At 36.9% G+C, this 24,737-nt stretch overlaps 1 protein-coding gene across 3 annotated transcripts; it reads left to right on the forward strand.

Annotated features, from left to right (window-relative positions):
• The first annotated feature begins 732 nt into the window (after positions 1-732).
• Positions 733-23,261, forward strand: LOC122589673. 3 transcript variants are annotated; one of them, XM_043761988.1, is made up of 23 exons: positions 733-1,157; positions 1,235-1,637; positions 1,703-1,819; positions 1,908-1,990; positions 2,949-3,095; positions 3,227-3,375; positions 3,477-3,607; positions 3,708-3,830; positions 3,945-4,018; positions 4,818-5,402; positions 5,493-5,607; positions 5,821-5,958; positions 6,121-6,432; positions 8,857-9,127; positions 9,220-10,463; positions 11,584-11,980; positions 12,069-12,137; positions 12,219-12,994; positions 13,166-13,231; positions 13,308-13,433; positions 19,315-19,553; positions 19,641-20,644; positions 23,010-23,261. In XM_043761988.1, the coding sequence occupies exons 1-23, from the start codon at positions 1,027-1,029 to the stop codon at positions 23,033-23,035; spliced, it is 6,726 nt and encodes a 2,241-aa protein (XP_043617923.1). In that variant the 5' UTR covers positions 733-1,026; the 3' UTR covers positions 23,036-23,261. The 3 variants fall into 3 exon arrangements, with proteins under 3 accessions (XP_043617923.1, XP_043617922.1, XP_043617924.1); XM_043761987.1 differs by having other exon boundaries at positions 12,069-12,994; positions 23,015-23,261; XM_043761989.1 differs by lacking the exons at positions 19,641-20,644; positions 23,010-23,261 and having other exon boundaries at positions 12,069-12,994; positions 19,320-19,463.
• Positions 23,262-24,737: the final 1,476 nt, after the last annotated feature.

Below are 24,737 nucleotides of genomic sequence, written 5' to 3' on the forward strand. Positions count from 1 at the left end.
TTATATAAAACATTATACTTTTTATTAAATAAATAACAAAGATATTACTCTTTATTAAATAAAAAACACATCACATTAAAAAACCTTCATAAAACATAAAATAAAAGTACCGAATAAAAAGTAAAAAAAAAATAAAAAAATTGACAATTAAGAAATCAGGTTGTGTTTTGTGGGATTTTGTGACGATAAAGTATAGCTATGTTCAGGTTGTGTTTCTTCGAAATCAGGGTCGTCTGATGATCCAACGTGCATAATAAAAGGCTTGTTTAGAGGATTCATTTTTTAAAGACAAAGTAGTATGGTTTGTTGTAATAATATAAAAATAATGTGAATGTGGTTTGGTTGTAAAATATAATGTGGATAGTTTTTTTAATCAGATGATACATATTCGTATATATAAATAAACTTGGCACGCGAATTAAGGCATTTAAATGACAAGTGGCACACCAAAGGTACACATGTGCAAGCTAGAAGACAAAAACGAAACCGCCTGAGCCTCCGTTACAAATTCGGAGGGGCACAATAATTAAGAAGGTGGAACGCCCCCGTGATATTCTTACACTGTGTTCCCAGGCGTTCCACACGAAAAAAGAGAGTGAGAACGGGCTACTCCTGATAGTCTTACACTGTGTTCTTGAGTTCTTATTTAGAAGAAAAAAAAACAAAAGTAGATAGGTAATTAGAAAGGAAAGGCTTTTTATTTTCCTTCCAAATCACAAAAAAATTAGATGATTGATTTTATACTTAAAAAAAACTAAAATCTTCGATCCATTTTCTTTCTATTAAAAATAACTCATGAACACAAAAATTTACAATATCTTTTAAGTTTCTTTCCCTTTCCTACATCTCAAGAACATAGTGTTAGGGTTTAAGGGTTTAAGGGGTATTACCGGGTGGGAAGACCGAAGAGTATATATGTAGAGGCAAACCCCACCCTTTTTTTTTATTTCTTTTTATTTATGGGCTGTCTCTCATTTGTTGAATTGAATTGAACTAGGGTTGGGGATTCGAGATAATAAAAATAAAATGTCAAAGAAAGTAGTTGTTGTGACGAGAGATGAGTTGTTGGAGCGATGGAGGGCCATTGAAGAAGAAGAAGAAGAAGAAGAAGAAGATGCATTGGATCCCTCAAAACACCGCCATCTCAAAGAAAAATGGTTTGTTTGTGAATCTTCTATACTCATTAATTAACCGATGGATTGAATAAAATATGTGTGTGTTGATTGACGTTCAGGTTCTCAGATGCATTCAACTTGTTGATAAATCTCCCACCCAGTGGTGTTGGAGAAAACGAAATCGCCAACCATATTTGGTGTGGCTACTCTGATCTTATGGGCCCCCTTCTAGAAACATTTTACAACTACAACCACGATTCTCCATCTCCTTTGAAGCTTCTATGGAAAAGAATCTCTCATGAATTGCAGCATTGCATGCAATGCATTTGTCAGCATCATCAAGCCAAGCATACGTATGCCTCCGAGTACGAGCTTACTTCAATCGGCCCCCTTCTCGATGTTTTACGCACCCTGGATGAAGAAAGGGTCACTGATCATTTGAAACACCTCAACACACTCATCTCACTAGGACACTATGATCCCCTCAAACACAATGCACAACTTATTACCGCCATCTATGAGGTACTACCTTCTAGGGGGATTATCAACCAAAAAAACCCTTATCTGACAATAGTTTGTTTTTACAGGTTTTGATGTTTCCTGTCTTGTTGGATGACCAATCCTTGGTCACTGAGTTTCAGAAATTCATCCAAGCAGTTGATGATCTTCACGAACTTACTTTAGCTGACCATCAACAATACCCTGTACAACTTCTACCGTATACATTTTTCTTTTCCTTCTGTTTCTGTTCATATATCACATCGAGTGCTTGCATTCCAATTGTTTATGTAGGGCGTTTATGCACTACTTTTTCTCAAGAGCAGAAGGTGTCGTTCTATCGGCTTCCGTTTAGCTGGAAACATGGGAAAGTTGAGGTATCATTTCTTGCCAATACTTGTTTGAAGCTTCCTGCCATTTCTCTAGAAATCGAGTGAAACTCTGTTGAATGGTAGGTATTTGTCTCTGCTTGCCATGTGACCTGTGTTGGTTCACGATTATGTAGTGTTCTTCGGATTGCTCTGTCCTTTTGAAGGATGATGCTATGGAACACCAATCTGTAATAGAGTAGGGATAATGTCTGTTGTTGATTCGCGCTGGAACCAGTTTGTTGTGATGCTCCTATGAAATGTTGTGATTATATTTAGCATAGATTTCACATTCTGTAGGTTTTTTCTGTTATGGACAACGTTTAATCTCAATATAACAGCTTATCGAATTGTATATAGCTTGAAGAGAGGCACACATCTGCCTTTCTTGTATTTTACGTTTTAGTTTGCTGGCACCTCCCAAAGTGATGTGGGGCAATCTGTTCATAGCTTTTATATGCCGTCCATCTAAGAGCTAGGCAAAATTTTGCTACAGGTCTGGGTCATAGGCTCACAGCCTAAATCTTGCTTAGAAAAGTAACTTCAAATTCTTGATCTTTAAAAATAGGGACCTGAGCTTCACATATGATGCTAACAGGATAAAGTTGTAAATTTAATGGGGTACTATCCCTGTACCAAAAATAATTAAAAGTAATAATAAAAAAAACAGGATGAGGTGGTAGGATAGACTAGAAGTTGTGATGGTCTGCGTAGAAGGTAACTTTAAAAGGATGATTATATTTCTGTCAGTGTTGATTATCTTGATTTTGTGCCCTCTATTAATGGTAGCTAGATGGTCTTATCAATTTAGTTCATTTGTAATTTTTACTTCTCAATATGTCATCAAGATTTGAAAAGTATCATTGCAGAACTTTGCTTATTGCTTTTAATGTTGAATATGATATTCATTCCCAGTTTAGTTCTATAGCATTACTTCACAAAGTTTGTTTACTTTTTTTCTCTGCAGGAATGCATTGGACTTGGATCCTTTGCAACCATTACTTACGAAGTTCATTGTCTTTTTAGAGACAGAAGTTGAGTCTCTTCACTATGAGAGCTCAAGGCCAAGGATGCAGCTGGATCGAATAACTGTATGGCTTGGAATCAAGGCATTGTAAGGAGTAGTCGTTTCATATTTCTTTATTAACTTTTGAGAGTCCTCTTTTTCGTTCATTGTTTTTATTCTTGATGTGATATTAGCAACATTCTAAATCTGTTATAATGTTTCTGCTTGCTTTTATGAAGGCTTGGGTTTCTAGAGCCTCATGCTTTTGAAGAAGGGATCTTGGAGCACTATCCCAGTTTTCTGAGCATCGTGCTTAATCATATTTGTGGTGATTCCCTTGAGTTTTCATATGCAATCAACTGTCTTGGACAACTTTTTGATATGCTTGGTATGTTTTTGTGATTTTTGTGAGTCCTGACAATAATTGTTAATTGCATGCTCAATTTCTAGTTACCATCTTTTACAATACTATGGTTTGTTATATTTCAGGATGTAAGCTCTGGTTAAGGGCAACACTATCACCAAGTGTAATGCGTGACACATTGCTGGGTCAGTGTTTCCATACTCATGATGAGAAGAGCCACAAAGAAATATTTGATCTTTTCTCACCTTTTCTTCAGGCATGCTTGTGTCTTATGTTTTATGCATCATTTTATGTGGTAAGTTATATGACAGAGGATATTGAATGGTCATAGTAATGTACACAAACTATCTTTGCAGTCTCTTGAAGCTTTGCAAGACGGTGAACACAAAAAACAACGCAGACATTTTCTTTACTTTCTTCTACATCAAGTGACTGTTAGTAGTAACTTCAGCACTTTAATGAGGAAAAAGGCCTGCCAGGTATCTGCTAAGTCTGGATTTTAACAAATGTGTTTGAAAATTTCTAACATCACTCGTCATATATGGTCTTTTCTCCTACCTTTTGAGTGATTGATGTTTAAATTGTTTTCACAGATAGCTCTTCTTATAATCCACCGAGGTTACAAAATGAATCCCTCCTGCCCACCTTTTGAATGTGCACACATGTGGTAGGTTGTTCTTAGTATTTTTCTGCCCAATCTTTGCTTGATATGCCGTTTTCAATAAACGAAACAATCTATTTTGACCTTTTGAGAAGCATATCCTGTGAATAGTTGATAAAACAAAAAGCATTATGTTTTTGTTTCAGTAATTTTCAAAATATGCATGTATATAGACAGGATATCAGTCTCAACTACCTTGTAATTTTTTGTTCTATCTTTATCTAAGAAGAATATATGCAGCATTGAAGTGGGAAGACACGAATTCCTGTGTATACATGTTTATGAAATATTAGATTTAATAGTTTAGCACTGCTGGCACAGAAGAGTACACTTTTGTAGGAAGCAACAGGTCCTTCATTTATTTATGTTCTTGAAGTAGACATCATTCTTAAGGTGCTTCCCATTCATGTTTCATCTAGTAAACCACTTTTTACTTGAGATAAGAAAAGTTTTGCTTTTATCATCATGAATAACTAGAGAATCAAGTGAAAAAGAAGTAGAAGAATCAAGTGACTTCCAAGTACGGAAAACCATGTGCGTTGTATCAAAACTCCTTTACATGAATCAGGTAAGATGAACATGCATAAGATCACAGAATGGGCTCATGCTTTTTGTAGTTTCTACAAAAAGATTCTTGGGAACTGTGAGTGACCAATATAATAGCTGTGCTAAAATGTTTAGATATAACTACTCAGAAACAGTTTGAACTAGCTGACGTCTGAATAGAGAAACAAGTGTCGCTAGTTATTTGATTATTTTGATGAATTTAGTGCTCATGATGTAAATAATGATGTTTATGGCACAGGGGTCCTTCTCTCGTAGCATCTCTCAAGGACTCGACCCTGTATAACTCTTTTAGGCAACCTGCTTTTGATTTGATCCAAACTGTTATAGTCTCTGACGCATCTGCATTAGTGTCGGCAATTCAACACTATCAACTGCATAAAGGTGTCGTCAGGAATATCATTGGCCTCAAAGATGAAGATACCAGTGATGACCTATCTGCGGATGATGTCGAAGATAATGACACCAGTTGTTGGAACGAGTTTAGCATGCAGAGTCAAGCTACATCACTGGAGTTTGGGGGGTGGATGTGTATTCCGATGTTATGGGTTGATGTTTTAGTTGAAATTGATCCTACAGTCCTACCTGTATCATTTTCTAAGGCGGTTTTGTGGGCTTTATCTCGTTTTTCCATGATTGAGCCTGAAACTAGTACAGAGATGGCTCTTCCAGTTGGACATTGGTTAACCACACGTGCTCCAGAAATATCACATCTATTTGGGTGGAGAACACCTTCTGGTTCTGATGATGTGATGGATGGAGAAGAATCAAAGAACTCGGTCAAGGTCACAACAATGTGCATCCCATTAATCAGAACATTGAGGAGGTAAATTGTTCAATGCTGTATTATGAAAAGCTATATGCATGGTGAATACCAAAAGGAACATAAATGTTGATATTCATCAGTTTATAACAGGTTAACATCCCTTTTTATTACAAAAAAAATGGAACAAAGTGAGATTCGGAAGGAATGGACTTGGGAACCAAGGATGGCGGAAAGCTTAATCCTTTTGCTTGTTGACCCTGATGATGTAAAGTATCCCCTTCTAAGTAATACATTACGCAATTCCATGTTTGTAATATGTTAGATGAAAGGGCCATGTAATTCTGATTGTTAAATCTATGATAATGCTTTCTGCTGGGTCATTTTTTTTCTCACTCCCTCTCTTTATTTCAGTATTAACCTCCATTTATGTATTTTTATTCTTTCTGAGTTGGTTATGAGACCTTTGTTTTCATTGCAGAATGCGAGGCAAGTGGGTAGGCGTATTCTTGAACAAATAGCCAACACACGAGGCCTTCTTTCTTGCTTGCAGTTTCTGTGTTCATGCTCTGCATCAATATCAGCAGTCATTCTGGGGATGAGACATGCCCAGAAATTGGTATATATATGTTTCTACTTTCACTCTCTAGAAATATCTAATGGTCCGTGGTCGGGGCATTTGTTTTTATACATGTGATGCTTGCATCTTGCTAATTAAATTTAGAAAAGAATTCAGTGTGTACATCCAAGTTATTTATCCTTTTTTTGGAGGCATTTACAGCTTCTGTTGGAGTCAGTGCTGCAAAGATTTCAATGTGCACAACATTTCTTTTTTGTACTCTGCAAACTACTTACAGATGGGGTGCAATCTGGACAAAGTCATGACCATGGTAACTTGAAGTTCTCATCTCAAGGTGGATTTCTACAGCAGCCTACATTTGATTTCAAGACTAAGAACATTAATGGAAACTTGTTAAAGTTTAATTTCACACATTGGAACAAGTTTAGTTGTTTATTATCGCAAGTTGCATGGCCATCTTTTTGCATATACTTGTCTGAAGGGAAGGCATTCATTGACTATAAGATCTCACAGGTATTATAAGTTATCATTTTAAATGCATTCTGATATTTCATTTATCAAGCTTACAACATGCTCATGCATATAATATTCGATCACTTAGCAAACACTCATTTACAGAACTTTTAAAACTTTAACACCGAATCCCGAACACAACCAGATAGTTACTTGATAATAGTCGGCTGCTTTTTCCTTTTTCCTTTTAAGGTTTAAACACTAAGGAGGTGTTTGGTAGGATTCAATGGCAAGGAGCGAAAGGGAATAACTTCCTTTGTTTGTTTGATACAAAGAATGGAAACATAGGTTTAACTTTCCATTCTCTTTCTCTAATTTGCATTCCCTATAAAAAGTGAAAGATTGGCAGTGAATTGAAATTTCTAATTGAATGTTTCCCAGTTTTATTATGTGGTGAATGAATATTGAATAAGGATTAAGGAGTGTGAAAAAAGAGAGGGTATAAAACTTCTTTGCACGTGCCGCACATTCTTATCACATCAGGGTATAAAACTTCTTAGCACGTGCCACACATTCTTGTCACATCTCAAGGAAAATCCTTGAAACTCTCTCCCGGTGATTCCTCTCTCTGTACGACCATCACGTCTTCTCCAGCCATCAAGTTGTCTTTGCCATCATATCATCACAGAACATCCGTCGTCACCAGCCATCACATTGTTGCTTTTGTTATGTTTACACTACAGTTGAACTTCAGTTATTACTACTTGTGTTGTTACTACTACTTGTTTCCATTAACTTTGAATAACAAACAAAATAATCATTCTATGTTCTCTAGTCACACCAAACAAGAGAATCTGTTCTGTTTTTCCATGCTCTTTCCCTTCCTTTACATGTCCTTTCTCTAATTCAGTTCTATTAAATCCCTCTTACCAAACACTTCCTAAAGAAATACAGCTAACTTATCCCTAATGGCAAGTGCCTCATAATGTGCAGTTTGTTACAAAATAGCTTAAAATAAATAATCTTGTTTAAACTTACTAAACCACTAAGCTACTGGACCTAATTATTTGCTTGCATTAATTCCAATGTGCGACCAATTCATCTTATTCTCTCACTACTCTTACCTTTTAGGAAGACCTTATCCTTGAGGTTTACCCTTCATTATTCTTTGGTATGACCCGGGACTTCTATCAGTTCTTTCTTACAACAAATATTGAAAAATTATTTTCGCGTTCCTTTCTATGGCAAGACCTGGTTTGATTGTTGCCGCTAAGGCAATTCCAATTGGTGATGTATGGGTTGGCGTGTAGCAAATATATTTGGATTATTAAGCTGCTCATCTTTCATGTGGGTATATTGATCGCCTCTTTTAGTTATTGGTTTAAACCATATAAATCCCATTTGTTGTATTGGCATGAATCAACCCTTGAATGTCCCAACCAAGGCTTTATGTGACTATCTTTCCTTTGGTAATCATGGGTGTTCTACTCGCTTTGGGAGCAGACTAATCCCAAGAGTAGACTTGCTTTGCGGGCCCAAAATCAATGGGTATTTTTTTTTTCTGAGAAACCAAGAATTGAACCTGTGACCTCCAGGGAGTTTCACCCTTTTGGAGAAACATGCTTAACCAATGGACCACCGCCCTATTGGTTTATGATTTATGCAACTATCTTTGCCCCTGTTTCCCAACTTTTCAGACTATTTTTTATATGTCCACAATGAGCTAACTTGCTTGATCTTGGACAAGGCCTTATCGAAGTCGTTTCCATCGATAGGTATGATTATGAACCGGACGCATTTCCTCAACAAACATTTCCCTCGTCACAACCAATTGCCAGCTTTGATGGGAACACTCTGCGAGCTCTTTCACGAGACTCTTGCGTTCTTTAAGGGTAAGCCGTGCTTAGATAGCAACATTTCAGGTAGCTTATTGATTTCAGCTCCCATATAATGGGTTTTATGGATCATGCCAAGTTCCATCTTTTTGACCTATCTTGTAGTTTTCCTATCATGGCTTCAAGACCTTCAGTATGTTTCCTTATTAGGTATCATCAAGCCAAGCTCTGGTACCAATTGCTAGGTTCCAATTTTGATCTAAAAAGTAAGGAGATATAGAATGTTGATAGCTTCTGTTGCTTTTTTGATTTCACTTCTAAGTTTTAAATACTAAAAACAATAAAGCTAACGCATACATATTGGCAATTTCCCCATAATGCGCTGCTTGCTACAAAATATAGCAGAAAACATAACCTCAATCAAATTTACGAAATGCGTTAAAAAGAAAATTAATTAAAAGTACTAAATCACTAAGTTACTGCCCCTAACCTTGTACTTGCACTGATTTTGACATGAGAACTTTTCAACAGATTCTATCACAGTGTTCCTCCATTTATTGTGGAATTTGGTGATTTCCTTACCAGAAACCCTGGATTCATAGCATGATTGGTGAATTTAACATTCTTTTCTGCTGTTGACTTGTTTCAGATGACCTGTGTCCGGATACTTGAATGCTTACCTGTAGTTCTCAGAAGGCTTCAGCAATATATGCACAAATTACCAGAAGATGGGGACATTGTGGTAAAGAACTCAGTTAGACACAAATGGCTTCATGATTTGATGTACTGGGGGAAGTCTATACATGCCATTGTAGTGCGCTATTGGAAACAAACTGTGCTTTCTTTGCTCGATCTACTGAAGGAGTCATGTGATGACAAAACGTTTGCTATCTCGGACATTGAAAGACTTGTTCAGTGTGGTGTGTTGCTGTACTTTTTTATCTGGTTTTTCGGTTTTTCTTTTGTCTTGTACGTCAGCAAATCCAAGTTCATCTTTACCATTTTGTTTCAGAAAAATTTTCGATTGGTGAACTAACTGAGCAAGTATCATCCCTTTTAGTTTCATTGAAGAATGATGGCAACATATTATCTAATGCATATGGAAAAACAAACCTTAAAGCGTCAGCTTTTCCCTTAGGATTTTCAGATCTGTGGATTTTGGATCCAGCTTCTCGTGCGAAAACAGAGCGAGAGAGTGTGATAGTTCTTTCAGATGATGAGAATGATCAAACGGATGACGTTGTCAATGGTGGTGTTTCCCATGGAGGGTCAAGTCATTCATCATCAAAGGGTGAAGCTACGGGTTCACAATCTGTTAAAAGAGCTTCACAACTTAATGAAGCTTGGAAAACATCATTTGTTGATGCTAATACTGTGGGACCAGTGAATCAGAATCTGGAGGCAGAGAGTAATGTGAACAGGGTAAGACGATCTACTGCGATCAAAGGGAAATCTGTACAAGGCACTATTGAAGAAGAATCATCTAATGAGCAGAAGGAATCTTTTTTGACGAAATCATGTATAGACAATCTTAGCTCCAGGATGGACAATTCACTTGCATCCCAGCGTGTATCTAGTCTGAAGAATGCATCTGATGGTTTAAGGCCTCAGAAGGAATCTATCAAAGAAGCTTTGGTAAATAGTAAGAGGGTCATCAAGGAGTTGGTATTTGATGCTAAAGATGATCCATGGGAATTTGCTCTGAAATCTGCACGACATCATCAATCACATGTGGTAAAACTGAACTCTGGTGGTCCAAAACGGAAAGTTATTCAACTAAATTTACCAGTTGAAAACAGGGTTTCTCAGTCGGACCGATTACGCAGTGGACATCAAAGGTTTAATCCTGTAAAGCTAGACGATTGGTTTAAACCTATTTTGGAGATGGATTATTTTGTCACTGTAGGTTTAGCATCATCAGCTGTAGAGAAGAACCAGACTGCTGGGAAGTTGAAGGAGGTCCCTGTTTGTTTTCAGTCATCTCATGATTATGTGGCAGTCTTCCGTCCATTGGTTTTAGAAGAGCTAAAAGCACAACTGCACAATTCATATATGGAGATGGCTTCTTCAGATGAAATGTCATGTGGATGTATGTCTGTGATGTCGGTGGAAAGAATTGATGATTTTCATGTAGTTCGCTGTGTTCATGATGGCAGAGACTTGGAAGGTTGTAGGAACTGTGTTGAAAATGATCTCATATTACTTACAAGACATCCTTTGCAAAATTCTTCCCATGATGTTCACATGGTTGGAAAGGTATTTGTACTTTCTTAAAATTGGAGTTCATTTCCATGTTTCAAGCTGTTCATGTCATGCTACAATCGGCATAAATAGAGTCCCTCTCAGTTTGCTGAAGGGATGTTGCTTCTTAAGTATTGCTCTAACACAGTGTCAGAAAAACCTGTTTGGTTTGGCGATAATTTTTTTAATACCAGTAACTAAATCACAAGGTTCTTTTCCATGAAAAAAATTGAGCACATGTTTTTCAAACTTATAAGAGTTCAAGATCAATGGCAGGCAATTACTCCAAAGATTCACCAGGAATTGATTAATACAAAAATTAGAAATGTGTCATGAAATGTAATCTTCTAAATAATAAAAGGAATTTTATTACCAAGTGGCCTTTTTCCTATATATAAACATTATAATTAACCTTTTTTGTGTCAACATGAATGCTAAACTCGATTATATGCATGGCCTGGAAAATTTAAGTTGGCCCGATGTTTCTGGGTTGTGTGTTGAGAAGTAGTCTTCTCAATCGGTTTTTTGCTTTTACTAAAGCAGATAAATCCGCTTTTTAGATTGATCTATCTCCTTATTCCAGTAACCAAACTCATAAAAAGATGGAAGGGGTAAATGTAGTGTATCATGTGGAGTTATTATTACATTTATTAGTTCACAGATCAGTTTGATGAAAAAAGTCTGTGGTAGTGTAGACGCTGTTGCTAACAGCATTATTGATGAAGTGAAGTGATTAACTTATTGTTGACTAAATTGCTCCTTCATGTGTTGGATGCTGGCAGTTGTTGTCATTCGGTCCACTCAAAGGGCTGCTGTGTTAAGAGACTAAAAGGGCAGCAGGCCTTATTTAGTTGAGCTTAGTAAACCCGGCCCAGTAGGGAATTAGGGCAGCAGGCCTCAATTCTATTAGGTCCAGTTTTAGTTTTCTTGGGGAACAAGCAAAACCCAGTCGCCCCCGTGGATTAGTTCACACAGTTTAGTGTGAGATACCACGTTAAATCTCTCGTGTCCTTCTTTCTTGTTATTTTCTGGTTCTTGTGTTTGTGTGTGTGTGCAGTTTTATTTCTAACATTGGAGATTTTAGTCTTGGATTTTATTTTATTTTTGACCTAAATTTCTTTTTGTATTGTTCTAGGTAGAAAGATGTGAGAAAGACGATAAAAGAAGATCCAACATATTAATGATCAAGTTATATCTTCAAAATGGATGTTCTCGCTTAAATCGGGCAAAAAAGCTTCTAATGGAGCGAAGTAAGTGGTACGTTCATCGCATTATGAGCATCACTTCCCAACTACGAGAATTTCAGGCACTGTCGTCAATACATAGTATTCCTCTGCTTCCTGTCATTTTAAATCCTAACAACCATCCTAAAATACTCAAATCAAGGATGGATCTGAGTAAGTTGTCTCAGCCTTTACAGAAGATTCTTAAATCTTCATTTAATGACTGTCAACTTCAAGCTATAAGTAATATCACTAGAGCTATGGACTTGAAAAATGGTCATGATCTATCCCTTATACAGGGTCCTCCAGGTATTTATGCATATGCATGTCTACAATTTTCTTTAAAGCTTTTGTAAGGTTTGTATTATGCATGAAATGGAAAATTCCTTATCCTTAGGTACCGGAAAGACCCGGACAATTGTTGCTATTGTCAGTGCTTTGCTTTCATTAAGTGGAATGAATGCTGGTAGGACTGAATATAATGATGTCATGAGACCCATTAATACTTCTTCCATGAATAAAGTACGGATGAGTCAATCTGCTGCAGTTGCTCGGGCTTGGCAGGATGCAGCTTTGGCCAAGCAACTAAAGGATGACGAGGTTCAGATGTGTAGAGCTATTGGTAGTCGCATACGAGGTAGAGTTCTCATTTGTGCCCAATCAAACGCTGCAGTTGATGAATTGGTATCCAGGATTTCTAGTCATGGCTTATACAGCAATGATGGATGTGTTTACCAGCCATATCTTGTTAGGGTTGGTAATGCGAAGACAGTTCATTCAAGCTCTCTACCTGTTTACATCGACACCCTTGTTGACCATCGTTTGACAGAAGAGGAGAGGATGGATGTTAGTGATGTCAAGAGTGATGTAGATGGGGACTCTTCAATTGTTCTTCGGTCTAAGCTAGAGAAGCTAGTGGATCGTATCAGGTTTCTTGAAGCCAAACGAGCTAATTTGAGCAATGGAAATTCTGGCTTAAAACAATTTCATGGAGTAGATGCTGACATGGGTGACGACGTGTTGGAACTTTCAGATGTAGAAATAGGGGCAAGGCTAAGAGTGCTGTACAATGACAAGAAAACAATCTACATGGATCTTGCTGCTGTGCAGGCACGAGAGAAGAAAGTTAATGAGAAAAGGAAAGCATTAAAACATAAATTGCGCAAGTCTATTCTAAGGGAAGCTGAAATTGTGATAACCACTTTGAGCGGTTGTGGTGGAGATCTCTATGCGGTGTGCTCTGAATCTATGCTAACACATAAGTTTAGCACATCATCTGAGTCTTCATTGTTTGATGCTGTTGTAATTGATGAAGCTGCCCAGGTATTAATCTTTGCTTTCTTCATCTTTTTCTGCTCTCCTGATAGCAACTTTACTTATGGCTGATGATCCAAATATACAAGTTTTGTACAGACTCTTTGTGGGACAGTAGATTATTGTATCACGTCAATAGATTGTGTTCTTTACTATTTAAGCATGCATATTTTTTTACAGGCTCTAGAACCTGCTTCTTTGATTCCTCTTCAACTCCTTAAATCAAAGGGGAGCAAGATTATAATGGTAAGGATTGAATTTATCGGCTTACCTTTTTATCTTAACTTTGTCTGAAACTTATTCACTACACATCTTGTTCAAGGTCGGGGATCCAAAACAGCTTCCTGCAACTGTTCTCTCTGATGTTGCAAGTAAATACCTTTATCAATGCAGTATGTTTGAACGTTTACAGAAGGGTGGTCACCCTGTTACCATGCTTACTAAGCAGGTAGATCGTGCGTCCATTAATGCATATATTTGTAATGTTGCACCTTACTTTATTGTTGTGATAAAACAACTAAACAAATTAGGAAATTCATACCTCTTTATAATATACTTATACATCGTATGTGTGTACATGTAGATATGAAAAATGATGTGATAACTATTAATGCTATATCAAAATAAATATTGGCTACAATGAAAACTATTAGTTATATTAAAAATACATTTAAGTATGGAATTTCTTAAAAATAGCTACATTTAAATACTATTAAATATAAAAAAGTAGTTTTACTGTTATTTTATAATTGGTTGTCAAAGGTTCTTGCTTTTTTAGGAGTGCTCAAAAATAACTTAACACCCCCCCCCCCCCCCCCCCCCACACACACACACACACACACATATATATATAGGGCACCCTTATTTCTAGAACCTTTTTTTTATTTGCAAGAACCGTGAGAAGTTTTAAAATTATGTATTGAATTACATGTTTTTCTGCCTCTGTGCTTGATCTTGCGTCTACATTTTGTTTCTTGCTTTTCCAAGAAACTAGATTGCCTCCAAATAAGACACAAAATCCTGAGGTTGACCAACGGCTGAAAGGACACCCCATCATAATCTGCACGTAAATAACGTTGAACTTTCCACTAACCTTTATTCTCATACAATAAGCCTTTTCGAGGTGCTCCTTTGATGTACTTTAGAATACGTAATTTTCCTAATGAGTGTCAAGAGGAGAATTAAAAAACTGAAACTATGCTTACAACAAATGGGATATCTCGTCGAGTCACTGTGAGATAGTTGAGTCTACTAACCAGTCATCGATATTTTTCTTGATATGTTAGCGGCTCCCCCTGTCCGGGTAGAAGCTTAATGTTAGGATTCATTGTAGTGTCACTTGGCTTGCAATCTACCAGGCCGACTTCCTTTTACGAAGCAAATTACATTTCCTATTGATTTGTCCTCTGGACCTATTTTGATTCTGAATTATCCGTCGCTACACTGTTCCCAAGGACTAGCAGAATCGAAATAGCGAAATTCTTGGGTCATCTCAATGGGTTCAGAAACCACACGTTTCTCTGGATCATCATAGCGTACTTCCACATATCCACTCAGAGGAAGGTCTTTTCGTAATGGATGACCCTCGAAACCATAATCTGTTGATATACGGCGTAGATCTGGATTATTGATGAAAGAAACACCAAACATATCCCAAACTTCTCGCTCCCACCGGCCGGCTGATGGAAGTGGACTGACTACCGGGGATATTCGTGTTACTTCGTTTGCACTGGTTTGTACACAAATGCATGAGTTATACCGAGTACTCAGTAAGTTATAGACCACTTCAAATCTTCGTTTTCGAGAGGGATGATCAACTCTATATCAAGAGCATACTTGCGATGATAGATTGAAATTCCATCCGTAGATTGTGCAACTTCAATGCCTAAAGAATATCTGAGCTTCCCTATCTTTGGTCTGAAATTGTTTGAAAAGGTGATCTTCTAGTAGTTGGATGCCAATGTGATCATCGCCGGTGATTACGATATCATCAACATAAACAACTAAGTGAATGCAACCTGTAGTCATGTCTATAGAAGACTGAATGATCTGCCTCACTTTGTATCATCCCGAATGATTTGACTGCAGTACTGAGTCGGCCAAACCAAGGCGAGGGGATTGCTTAAGACCATAAAGAGTCTTCCGATGTTTGCATACTAATCTCAACCCCTCCTATTAGACTAGGTTTTATATTAGAGGGTGTTTATTGTAAAACCATCTGTTTTACGAATCAGATCACAACAAAAACCAACTAAGCCCGAAAAAAGCAACCACCATCGCGCTGTCACGCGTCGCCAATGTTAACTGCCGGAATTTTTTTATATCCGGCCAGATCTGTTAATTTCTGGCGCGTCAGATTACCGCCGCCGCCATCTTATTCATTAAATTCCAATCAAGCCCATATACTCCATTTTATATTACGCCACCGTCTGGCGCCGCCGGCTACTGTCAAACTATCAAAAAAAAAGAAAAAAGAAAGGGTTTATCCAATAGCTGCTGTTCCAAGCCTCTTTTATTTACAATTAGTTTTATCTGATCCATCAAATACACTTATTAATTTGAATGGAGACATATGTGGAGACCTTACAAGTTACAACAACCACAAGAACTGGTTCCTCAACTTGGTTTGCAAATAGCCCCGGTCTCTACCTACTCACAAAGGTATTACACAAGTCACTCAAAAAACAATGAGTTTCACAACAGATTTGACAACCGCAACCAGGGAGGTAAACAAAACTCAGTTATGTTTAGCTTTCAAAATGAAATTTATGGGACGTGTAACAACTGTGGAATTGTTCATATTCCATCACAATGCCCGAATCATGACCCATCCACCTTCCAGACGAGACAACCGTATGTCATTTATGCCAACCGTCGTTCACAACCGTTATTCACACGCATCTGCTTCATGGCTTTGCGACACCGGATCAAACAACCACGTTGCAGCAGATTTGTCACTTCTTGATATCGTTCGGCCTTAATACGCGACAATGTACATGTTGGTGATAGTAAGGGCTTAACCATTTTGCATATTGGTTCATCTCGTTATTATTCACCTAGCAAAACTTTTTTCTTAAAGGAGATTCTCCATGTTTCGAAATCAAACAAAATCTCCTTTCTGTTCAAAAATTTTGACGTGACAACAATGTTTATTTTAACTTTTACCCCACCTTTACTGTAGAAGACATACATACACATTAGTCTCCTCTTCTTGGAGATCACCGTGAAGGAAGGGATTTTTGATATCAAGTTAGTAAAGAGACCACTTTGCTTTAGCTGCCATTGATAATAGAACACGTTTATTAATCATTTTGGTAACTGGAGAGAACATATCATTATAATCCAGACCAAAAATTTGTGTATCCTTTTGCGACTTGGTGAGCCTTTAAGACAATCAAGTTTTCCATCTGATCGAACTTCGGGGGTGAATATCCAACGACACCCAACAATATGATCGTGTAATGCAATGGAACTAAATCCCAGGTACCATTTTGAGTGTAATGCAGCCATTTCATACGCCAACCAGGATGAGTCAAAGCCTCATGCATTTTAGGAATAGGAATGGAGGCAAGTCTAGCAATGCATACAGAGTAGGTAGGTAATACACGATCATAACTTAGATACCTATAGATAGGATAAGGATTACTAGTAGATCGTTTACTTTTTCTCAGTGCAATAGGAAGGTCGTCAGTTTGCAGAACCGGAACTCGAGAATTAACTAGCGAGGGTGAAGAGCCAGAGGGGTCTGTGGGATTGGATTTGTTGTTAGTTGGGGCTTGAGGATGAGGCTGATTATAACACTGTGGGTGGTAAGTCTGCAATGGTGGTAGATCTATAATGTTGGTTGAGGCTTGACATTTTCAGTGTTTTTGGAAGATACAGGATAGAAGGTTGGAAGAGGAAGGACTTGATCAAGGCTAGATGTTTCCTGTTGATTAATAGGTTAAAGAATGTAACATTAGCACTCATGAAATACCTGTTGAGATCAGGCGAGTAACACTTGTATCCTTTCTGAAGACGGGAATAACCTGGAAAGATGCATTTTAAGGATTTTGGTGCCAATTTATGTGGTCCAGGGTCCGAACAGTGAACAAAACAAACACACCCAAATGGATGAAGTGGTAGATGATATATTGGTTCATTTGGAAACAAAAGTGAGATAGGAACTTCATCTAATAACGCTGATGATGGCATGCAGTTAATAAAATAACATGCAGTGAGAATAGTGTCGGCCCAAAACTTTAGTGGATGTTTTGCATGCAAAAGTAAAGTGCGTGCAGTTTCTACGAGATGACAAAATTTTCTTTCGGCAATACCAATTTGTTGTGGGGTTCTAGGGCAAGAAGATTGATGTAACATTCTATGAGATGCCATGAAATCTGTAAAAGGAGTAGAAAAATATTATAGCGCAAGTGTATTATCACTCCTTAATGCACGAATAGTGACACCAGGTTGAGTTTTCATTTTAGAAACTTTTTGAACAACTCAGAACCTTGTTTCATTAAAAAAAGCCATGTACATCGAGAAACATCATTAATGAATGTGACATTAATGAATACCCAAACAAGAGCCGACTCGACTAGGACCCCACACATCAGTGTGTACAAGAGAAAAAGGTGAATACACTCTTTTATGGACTTTTCTAGGAAATACACCACGAGTGTGCTTTCCCAGCTGACAAGATTCACAATTTAAAGATGATAAAGACAACAAATTTGGTTCTAACTTCTTCAATTTTGAGAGAGATGGATGACCGTGGAGATGATGAAGATATTGTTGTGATATGACATTAGCAAGAGCTGAGGTGTGAGATGACGAAGATCTACCTAAGTAGTAGTGTCCCTCTGACTCATGCCCTTCGCCAATCATCCGTCCCATGCTCTCAGGTCCTGGAAATAAACAGAATCAGCTAAGAAGATTGCAGCACAGGATTGAGCTTTAGTAACTCGACTTATGGATAATAAGTTAAATGGGTTTTTTGGTTCATATAAAACTGAGTCTAGATAAAGAGGGAATAGGTTGGGTCTTGCCTATTCCATTGACCGTTGTTTTATTACCGTCAACTATCCATGGGTCTATAGATGGGCCTTGAGTAATACAAGCGGAAGGAATATTACCTTTAGTAGTCGCGTTACTATTCTGAGTTGACTGGAATCTCAAGTAAGCATCATAATCAGCAGCTGTCATATGTACTACTTGAGTAGCTGCTGGTGACTCAACTGTCAGGACAACATGGGCAGAAGGAGAAATTTTAGGAGGTGCTGCTGGTCGGCCATGTTGCTTCCAACATTGCTTTCAAAAATTAGTGCAATAAGGACGTTTGTTGTTTCCTTTCCTGTTACCAGCTACAAGTGCAGAAGGATCTGGAGTTGAAGTTGGGTTAGAATTAACCAGAGTCGAGGAAGGATGGGAACTGGTCATATTGATATTCAATAACCTTCTGAAAGTATCCTTCATTGTTGGTGCGATAGAGCTAGTTAAAATCTGACGACGAGCGGATTTGTATTCAGGTTTTAGTCCAGAAAGAGCGGCTACCATAGAAAACTTCTCTCTTTGTGTAATCTGATCTTCACGAGTACTAGTATAGGGCATAAGTGCATCAAATTCCTGCGTAAGAGAACGAACCTGTCCAAGATACGATTCCATAGTCCCCTCTTGTTTTAAATTTGGAATATTACTCCCATTAGTATGAATGACATAAGTGATGGGTCAATAGATTGCCAGAAGAGATTGCATAACTGGGCATCGTTCCCATTTATCACGTGAATCGGTTATATCAACAGCTTTCGTTGTCAGTGATCAACATGTCCGTGTCCTTTGAACCACATCTTGTCAAAGGCTGCCCATGAGAGATAGTTGGCAGACCCTTTCAACTTTTTGGTGGTGATGAAATGGAGAGTGGGCATGGTAATAGGCTGAGGAGTGTTTGTGCTAGTGCTAGTACTACCAGACATGATGTGAAATAGTAATAATCTTTAGGAAGAAATATAAATGAATATGGAAGTAACCAAAACAAAGGATAGATCTGGAAACTTAGGAACAAATCTGAGATTCTTAAAGTTAGGGTTCTGGCCAGATTCCAGCGACAGTGGTTGCCGGAAGTTGATACATGGCAGGAGATGAAAGTATCGTCTTTAGCTCTGATACCACATGAAGGTTTGAATTTGTAATTGTATTAACTGAATAAAATATACAATCTACATGATATTTATAGATACATAACCCAAATCTAAATAAACCCTACGGGCCTATTATACAATGTGGGTGTAGCCCATATGTATTTTAACATGCTTTATAGTTCATTAGCTGTTATTTTTTTCATGTTTCAGTACAGGATGCACCCAGAGATATGCCGGTTTCCTTCTTTGCATTTTTATGATGGAAACTTACTCAACGGTGATGGGATGCCTAGCAAAGAAAAATCATTTCACAAGACTAAAGGCCTTGGGCCTTATCTATTCTTCGATATATTAGATGGACAAGAACTTCACGCTAAGAACTCCGGGTCTCTCTACAATGAGTTTGAGGCTGATGCTGCGGTGGAACTTCTTCAATTTTTCAGGAAGAGGTATGTATGTATGTATGTATGTATGTAGGCTTCATACTGTAATTTCCTCCTTGATGCTTGTTTTTGATTAATATCTGCTATTGACAGTTATCCAGCGGAGTTTGTTGGGGGGAAAATTGGGATTATAACGCCTTATAGATCTCAACTTTCCCTGCTGCGTTCTCGTTTTTCGGCTGCTTTTGGGTCTTGTATAATGGATGAAATGGAACTTAATACTGTTGACGGTTTTCAAGGTCGAGAGGTTGATATACTTGTAGTGTCCACAGTTCGGGCAGCAGGAGCATCCTCTAGAGCACTGGAATTGAACTCAAGAAGTATTGGTTTTGTTGCTGATGTGAGACGAATGAATGTAGCATTGACGAGGGCCAAACATTCTTTGTGGATTTTGGGAAATGTGAGAACATTGCAGACAAATAAGAACTGGGGAGCACTTGTTAATGATGCCAAGGAAAGGAATTTAATTCTATCTGTTAAAAAGCCATATGCTTCCACGTTTAACTCTTTTTTCCAGAGTAATCTGCTTCGAGATAGCTCACATGATATTTCAACACAGCTTAAGAATAAGAAAAAAGGGAAGGAGGTTAACAGACATGCTGAACAGAGAAAAAGGTTCAATACTTCTGAAAGTAAAAGAGGGTACCCTGGAGCTCATAGCAGTGATAGTTTATCCCGTGCGTTAGATGATGATAAGGAAAAGAAAAAGGCAAAGAAACAATATGATTCTCTAGTAAAGAACGGTAATATGTCTGTATATATTGGAAACAGTGTAAGCCAAACATTCAAGGATATGAAGCCGGCTACTGATGAAGATGATCATGTTAAAAAAGGCAGTGAAAGGCAAAAGTTGGATGAAAGTATAGTCGAAGGTAGGCCTGTAAATAAACTTAATCAACAGAAAGAGGGAAGTAGAGCACCCATTGACCCTATCAGTAGAAGGAAACAACAAAGGGAGGCTGTAGATGCTCTTCTTCCTTCAGGTTTCTTATCCTCCAAGAAGCCCAATTCTTCGTTGAAATTTATCTCAGATAGCAGCTCTTGTCCAGCTGTCCGTCCTTCTGGTCATGGACTCAGACCAACAAAGACGAGAAAAGGTATAGTCCTATTAGCTGTCCAGATTTGATTCGATTTTGTTATAATGATTTCAGTCTTTCCTGTTACTATAGCTCTGTCTTATCGAGTTATTTCTAGAAGAGAAAAAAAAAATTAGGCTGCCGAAAACCCAACTTGATACCACATTTTAGCAAACTTATTTCAGGTTTACATGTAATAGCTAACAAATTCTCAGGGATACCCTTGGGATTTCCATTGTTTGCTTTGAGTTGTCAGTTGTCCAAATCACAGGCCAAAATTTGCAATTTGGCCAGGAAACCTATTTTTTCCCCTTATTACTTGATAAAACTTTATCCCTTATGTTTGGTTTAAACTTTAAACCTGAAATTTCCCAGCTAAAGTGTGGTATCATTCTTTTTTTTTTTTTTTTACAATACGTGAAAGCATAAGGAAAGATGGCATCATTTTATACATGTAAAGTCAAAAGAGAGAGATGGGTGGGTTGTCTTTTCATTTGCCAAACTTTGGAAGATTTTAACATTTTACCCGGACCCCAGATTGACATCTTTGATCTTTTCTCTTTTTTTTTTTAAATTTCTTTTAAAATCCCATTTTCTTGACTCCTAATTTTGAGTGTTTTGAATTTCTACTATGTTGGACTTTTAAAAGGCGCCTGACCAATCATTAGTTAATAGACCGTAATATCATTTTTCAAAATTTTGCAGTTAATTTCTACTATGCTGGACTTTTAAAAGGCGCTGTACTATACTTGGTAGTTTTACATATTCGTTTTGATACTTTTGCAAAAGTTAATTTGGTTTACATTGAAGTATGTTATCTAAATTTTCAAAAGTCAACAATGTCTTATGTAGATCAATTGGTCATGGAATACATGCACTTTTCGGAAGACTACTGTTTAAAACTTCATTACAACCTTTGACATCATAAATATTGATGTTTTAACAGCCCATATCTATCTCATTTCTGTTTTACTTGGCATCTTGGTATCATTTGCTATTACCATAATTGGAATTTTTAATAATATTTATTTTACTTGGCATCTTGGTAAATTTGCAATTTCACCAAAATGTAAAAGCTAAGATTTGACTAAAAAAAGGATATTTTTGGGGGACATCAAATTGCAAGGTTTGACCAAATCTATAAAGATATATTTTTGTGGCAACCAAATCGCAAGGTTTAACCTGTGATTTGTTCTATTTTCAATAAAAGGAGATTGCAGCCCTAGGCCTACAAGTTTGTTCTTTCACTACAGGAAAACTAGCTGATCTGGTATTGAGTTCGGTTTTTGGCAACCTTGATATTTCTCATTCTAGAATTATGCCGTTTCATGAGTTTAGGAGTTGTCATTATCAACCGGGCTCCATGGTTTATTCTGCGTTTTACCATTAATGCATATATGTTATGGTTGCATGCAACATGTTAATTAGCTTCTAACTATGATATAAAAATAATCTTTATTTTTTAGAATAGCTTATGTATGCTAATATACGTATTATTTATTCTACATACATATTAAATATGTAAATATGTTGAATAGCTTCTATATATGGTTTTATATCATATTTCATTAGGATTATTTAAACAAAAAGTTTAAAGTTTAATAAACTTTAGAAGTTGAAACTAATCCTGGATCAAGCCTACTTGAATTGAAATATATAACCATCTCAATACATGACTTATGTTTTGTATAGAGATCCTAAACTTAAGAATATGTGTCTCACATAAACAAAAAATGCTTTGATCATGATCTAATAACAAATTAAAATAATCAAAAAGAGATTGGGAATAGATAACATCGTTTAGGAGTCAACCTGACCTGGCCCGTTTTGACCTAAAAAAACCATCTTGTTCAACACGCACTCCAATCCCCTTTGACCTTAGTTCCCGGCTCCTTCCCCACGTGTTTCCTGGATCCGCCACTGTTGTTCCAGCATTGTGGATGGGACGTAGAGGGGGCTGCAGGGAGTTTGCTTAGTAAAATGCACCATTTTTGATGATTTAATGATTTATGCCTCTGCATTGGGGTATAATAGCAGGTTGCCAACTACACTGCTAAGGACATTATTGTTAACTGTGTATGAAGTTGGATTTTCTTTACCCACGGACACAAGTAATTTGTAATAAGGCTAGTATATGTATAACCATTGGAAATTGCTTACATGTAGTTGTTATTTGGCAAAAATGTAATTAAAGGTACTTGTGTGCAATTTGTCTTAAGTGACATTATTTGAGTTGACTTTAGCATGCATTCTTTGAGCTGCGGATCTTTCTGGAAACAGTCTTGTACTCTAACTTACCTTAACCATACAAGGTCCCTAGCAGCATTGGGTAATGTTGCATGTGTGTTTCTTTGACTTTGCTAACAGCTGTCTCATGTTTTTCTAGTTCAGGTTAAAAAAGCTTCCACTTGAAGCCTTGGAGGGTATGTGACTCAACAAGAATACACTTACATAATAACTGATAAGGATCTTTTTGTACATGAAATCAGGAGAAATGCAGCGGTAACTGTCTTTTCCATGTTCATGTTTCCTTTTGTATGTTTTTTTTTGTGTGTGTGTAGTGAGGATACAGAAGCCATCGTTGGTAGTGCATAAGCTGTTATACTGGTTTTGTTTTAATCAACCGAAACTTGGTGCATATCCAATGTTAACTCTCTTATGGGTGGAGGTAATTTTTTGCTTCATGTAATTTCACGAAAAAGAAAAGGCAAAACAATGATATTCAAAGACACTAAATGAAAAAGTAGAGTGGACGGCTAGGTTTCTTTAGACGTAAATTACATCTAAGATATATTATTATAATTAGGGCTAATTGTATAAAAAGGTCTTGAATTGACAAAATAGGAATACTGAACCTAAGAACCGCCTAATGTGGGTACGGATGTTGCAACTTGCAAACACAGTCTAATGTAAGTAAAAACCATTATCCGGGTATGTGATTTGTCATGCCATATTGGCTTAAGCATGTTTTCATGCATATATACTTGGTTCAAGCAAAGCTACATGTTGAAGGCCAAGGCTATGCATATGAGAAATTTTTTTTAGGGATCTAAGGCACCGCATTAGTATGCAATTGCAGTATGGGACACATGTCAAAAAGTTGTGCATCTAATACGAAGCCTTGTGTATCAATGTCCCAGCAAGGCGGAAGAAAAGAGCCCAATGCTAGGCATTGAAACTTTGAAAGGTCGATTATGAGAAATATGTAAATAGGAGACCTCAAATCCCAATTATTCATTTTGCTTTATGTATGACTGTATTATTATAGATATCATAGATATAGAACTTTCAAAAAAAAGATATTATAAATATAGATAATCAATCAGCTTGATCACAAATCACTTTAGAGTCAAAGCTTCGTCCAACTTAGGATTTAACATAATTCCCATAGGTTTAGGAGGGGAGATTTCTGCAACGAGGAGGGCGTTTTGGATCTAGCGTATTCCTTAACCCTTGCAGTAAAGGTTCATTAAATAGTTGTATACTTACAATAAAATTCAGGGGTTAGTTTTTGATATAGAAGATACAAATTTTTTTATATACCTTAAGTGCAGCCTTAAAGACTGTATTTAACATTTTCCTAATTTTTATTAGGTGTATACAATGTTTGATGTAATAATATTTTTTCTTATTATTAAATATTTTAATCCCCATTATGGGCTAAACTTTTATACATCTACAATGATGAGTTGATTGATATTAATAAGGTTGTTAGTGTTACTTTTTAAATGTTATAACAGAACAATCATTGTATTATTGACATCTAAATATGTTTATGTTTTCACTTAATATTATGATGTTAATAACATGTTTATATAGTTGATATTATTAATGCTTATATATAGTTATTATCACTGATAATGAACATATAATATTAATAAGCATAGATATGTCTATAGTTTGGTAAACTAATAATTAATGAATAAATTTTATTAGCACTTACATAGATGTCTTTAATTTTTGTCATCTATAATAAATTTTTTAGTATATGCTGAGGGCTGAGGCAACCATGGTCACTATCGTGAATATTATCCTTTCAATTGTTTGTTATCAGTAAAATGGATTTGAACACGGTAGAGGTGGAAGCAGCCTCTCTACTTAGGTAGAGGTAAGG

This window comes from Erigeron canadensis, chromosome 2 (assembly GCF_010389155.1).
Source record: "Erigeron canadensis isolate Cc75 chromosome 2, C_canadensis_v1, whole genome shotgun sequence".
NCBI classification, from domain to species: domain Eukaryota; kingdom Viridiplantae; phylum Streptophyta; class Magnoliopsida; order Asterales; family Asteraceae; genus Erigeron; species Erigeron canadensis.